Source organism: Phaseolus vulgaris, chromosome 1 (genome assembly GCF_000499845.2).
Source record: "Phaseolus vulgaris cultivar G19833 chromosome 1, P. vulgaris v2.0, whole genome shotgun sequence".
Classification (NCBI taxonomy): Eukaryota; Viridiplantae; Streptophyta; class Magnoliopsida; order Fabales; family Fabaceae; genus Phaseolus; species Phaseolus vulgaris.
This window is the reverse complement of record NC_023759.2, coordinates 14,225,336-14,228,647: the sequence shown is the minus strand read 5'-3', so window position 1 is coordinate 14,228,647 and position 3,312 is coordinate 14,225,336. Positions and strand designations below refer to the sequence as shown.

General features: G+C 37.1%; 1 protein-coding gene across 1 annotated transcript; it reads right to left on the bottom strand.

The window, feature by feature from the left end:
* Positions 1–472: 472 nt before the first annotated feature.
* LOC137813650 (transcription factor TCP20) lies at positions 473–2,405 on the bottom strand. The gene is made up of 2 exons (XM_068616013.1): positions 830–2,405; positions 473–717 (listed from the first exon to the last, which is right to left on the bottom strand). Exon 1 carries the CDS (start codon positions 1,963–1,965, stop codon positions 1,027–1,029), a length of 939 nt encoding a protein of 312 aa, XP_068472114.1. The 5' UTR covers positions 1,966–2,405; the 3' UTR covers positions 473–717; positions 830–1,026.
* Positions 2,406–3,312: the final 907 nt, after the last annotated feature.

Here is a 3,312-nt window from a genome sequence, read left to right as displayed (position 1 = left end):
TAATTGCTTCCAGCTCCTAATCTGTATATAAAAAATTATAGTCTGAACCTCCACAGAAAGAAAATAATGGCAAAAGAATTTAGTTGATGCCGAAAGGAAGCTAAAAAGTTAAAACAGTTGAATTTGGTTTATATCAAAGACATTAATGCGACTTCTCCAGCTAAGTGACTTCTCCAAGTTTAAACACAGCTAAAAAAAGGAAATTTTAGTGCCTTTCACAATGAAGCAGAGCTGTAGTAGATGTTAATACTTAAAACGAACAAATTTAGCTTTCTTTAGAATTGCGTCCCATTTCCATATGGTGAAAAATAATTATTTTTAACAAAAAATGGAAAGATCCTCCTCACAAGTGTTGAATTTTGAAGGAAGACAACACAGTTGCACGCTAAGAGAAAGTAAATCACCCCAATGGTAACATGAAAGCAAACTTATGGAGGAGAAAAGGCGGTGCTAATTGACGGATTCACAGACGTAATTTGCAAGTGTTGTTCCTCACAAAGATTAAAATTTCCCAGAAGATAAAGTACTTATACCAGATCCAATATAAAATTTGACAAATATGATTATGAAACTATATCATTAAATTCACAAACAAACCGATCAGCACTCCATCTTGACTTAGAGAAGAACAAAATAATCAACACACCTCTGAATTAAACAATAGTTTAAGGCCAGATCAAAGCAGCCAATCCATCTGGCCATGCAATTCCATTCCACCTGCAAGTTTACACCATCAAAAACACACAACAACTATAACCCAAGAAAAAAAATGCAAACCACATCAAAAGTAACAAAAAGAATAATAAAAAAAGAAGACTTATCGAAGCACCTGTATCTGGAGACCCGAGTACTGGGGAGAAGGAACAATAAGGGGGGGTAAACCAAATCCAGTTTCTATTGAATTCTCTGAGACACCTAATTTTTCCTCACAGTCTCCCAACTATACAATACAAAGCCATTGTAGAAACCCCAGCTTCTGGACGATGCTATTTTCTTTTTCTTTCTTTCATCAAAATCCATAAAACTCTACTGTCCTGAGCCTTGAGAATCATCCTTTGCAGGAGTTTGCTGATGTTGTTGTTGTTGCTGCTGCTGCACTCTAGTAGCCTGACCCATCTGCTGATAAATCTGGCTCAAGGCAAGTGGATTCAAGACACCAATATGGCCATCCTGGGACAACCCCAGCTCCAAACCAGGCATCTGCTGGGTACCCCCACCACCCAAAATTGAGGTGAAACTCATGTGACCCATGTTGGTGGCAGCAGCAGGCAAGTCAAAGCCAGGGAACCCAATCTTCTGCAGGTAATTTGAACTCTCAGTGCCTAGGGTGGCATTAGATGGACCAGAGGATGTCTGAAATCCAAATCCACTGACATGGGGGGGCCATAGGCCCGTGGCCACATGGGGTCTCCCCAAATTCCCCCCAACCATTTGCCAACTGGTCCTACTGCTACCTGACCCCATATTGGCCCCTCCCAATTCATCAATCTTTTGGTGCAACCCTGATGAAAGAGAGGCCCCTTGTGGTGAAACCGAGTTGCCAGCAGCAGCCAAAGCAGATGCTGGGATTGTACCTGTTCCAGTAGCAGCTATTATGGATGGCTCAGCCTGCTGAAGAAGCCACTGGATGGTTTCCCCATCAGATTTGTGACCCAATTCTCTGGTCAACTGGAAGATTCTTGCTGCACAAAGAGCAGGCATCCTTATCCTCCTTCCCCTCCCTTCAACCTTGGTGTGTCTGTCCTTGTTCGAACTCCTCTTTGGGGCCAACTGCTTCTTGCTCTCATCCTTCTCAGCAACCACTATCTGGAAATCCTTCATCTCTGCTGGCTTGTTCTCTCCCATGTTGTTATTGTTACCTTGTTGCTGCTGCTGCTGTGGTGGTGGTGATTGTTGTTGGGGGAGGCTAAGAAAGTTTGGTACCACCTCCTGTGCCAGAGGCTGCTTTGAGCTCTTGGGATCCATCAACAGCACACAAAAGAGAAAGGATAAAAAAAAATAATAAAGGAAAGGAAATGATGGGTCCTCTTTGATTGAAGAAGGTGGCCTGAAAAGTCCTAAACTTTCGTGAGTTTTCACTGTTTCTGGCAAGAATTGAGGGACAAAACCATAAAATATTATAATCCCAATGTGCCCATGTCAATTTTTTTTCACTCCATGGCTTGGTTTTGCTCTCTCTCTCTCTCTCTCTCACTCACTCACTCACTCACTCTCTTTCCTCTCTTGTCCTTTCCCACCTCTTTCTCGGTGTGTAGTAGAAGTGGGTTTTGACCAGGCAGCATGAATTTTGAAAGCAACTTTAACTGCCAGTTTCACCACCTTGGGGACTATAACTATAACCCTATCTCTGTACACACACCAAACATAAACCCTTCTCACATTCCCTTTCATCCCCTTCATTATACCTTTCCTGCATCCCATAATTGCAACATTGTTATATACCTATTCAACCTCCAACCAAAACAAAACACTTAATTACAATTTTAACTCTCCAATTTTAACACTGAATTTTGTTCACGCTATTATACATGCATAATTTTGGTTCATTCACTGTATTCAATATTTATGGAAAACTGTAACAACTCATCAAATTCAGCATTTCTGTAAAACGTTGAAGGTCGAGTTAATAAATGATTAAAATTTATTCAAATTAAGAGTGAGTTTGTTTAATCCTTTACAAACGTTTTAAGAGTCAAAAATGAAAGTAGAATCAGTAGGTTTCACTAGACTGAAGTTAAAAAGCAACTAGGACACGTGTGAATAAACTTCTCCAATAACACATTAATATAAAACTCCACGCAATTTAAAATTTTATTATATAATTTTAAAATATGACATTAAAAAGTTGAATATATTTATTATTAGATAACATATCTATAAAAATTTAGATTATGTAAAATTTGATATATGACTATTAAGATAATATCATGAAATTTAACTTTGACTACTAGGATTCAAAAAATTAGTATTATATAAAAAGTCTTGAACTTGTAATTTAACTAATTTTTACACCTAGTATAAATAGGTCATGTCCCAATATATATATATATATATATATATATATATATATAAATAAAGGATATGCACTATATATATTCGCGAATAAATTTTTTCCACTACAGGTACAGATTTTTCATATACCACTATAGTAAATAGGTAGGCGCAGGTATCATGTCATAAAATTGCTTAAATATCTTTTATATTAAGACAATTATTAATCTTTATCATAAAAAATTTGAATTAAGGAAATATATAAATTTATTTTCGATTTTATACTTTTCTAATTTATTTCATGATGTAATTTATTTGCTT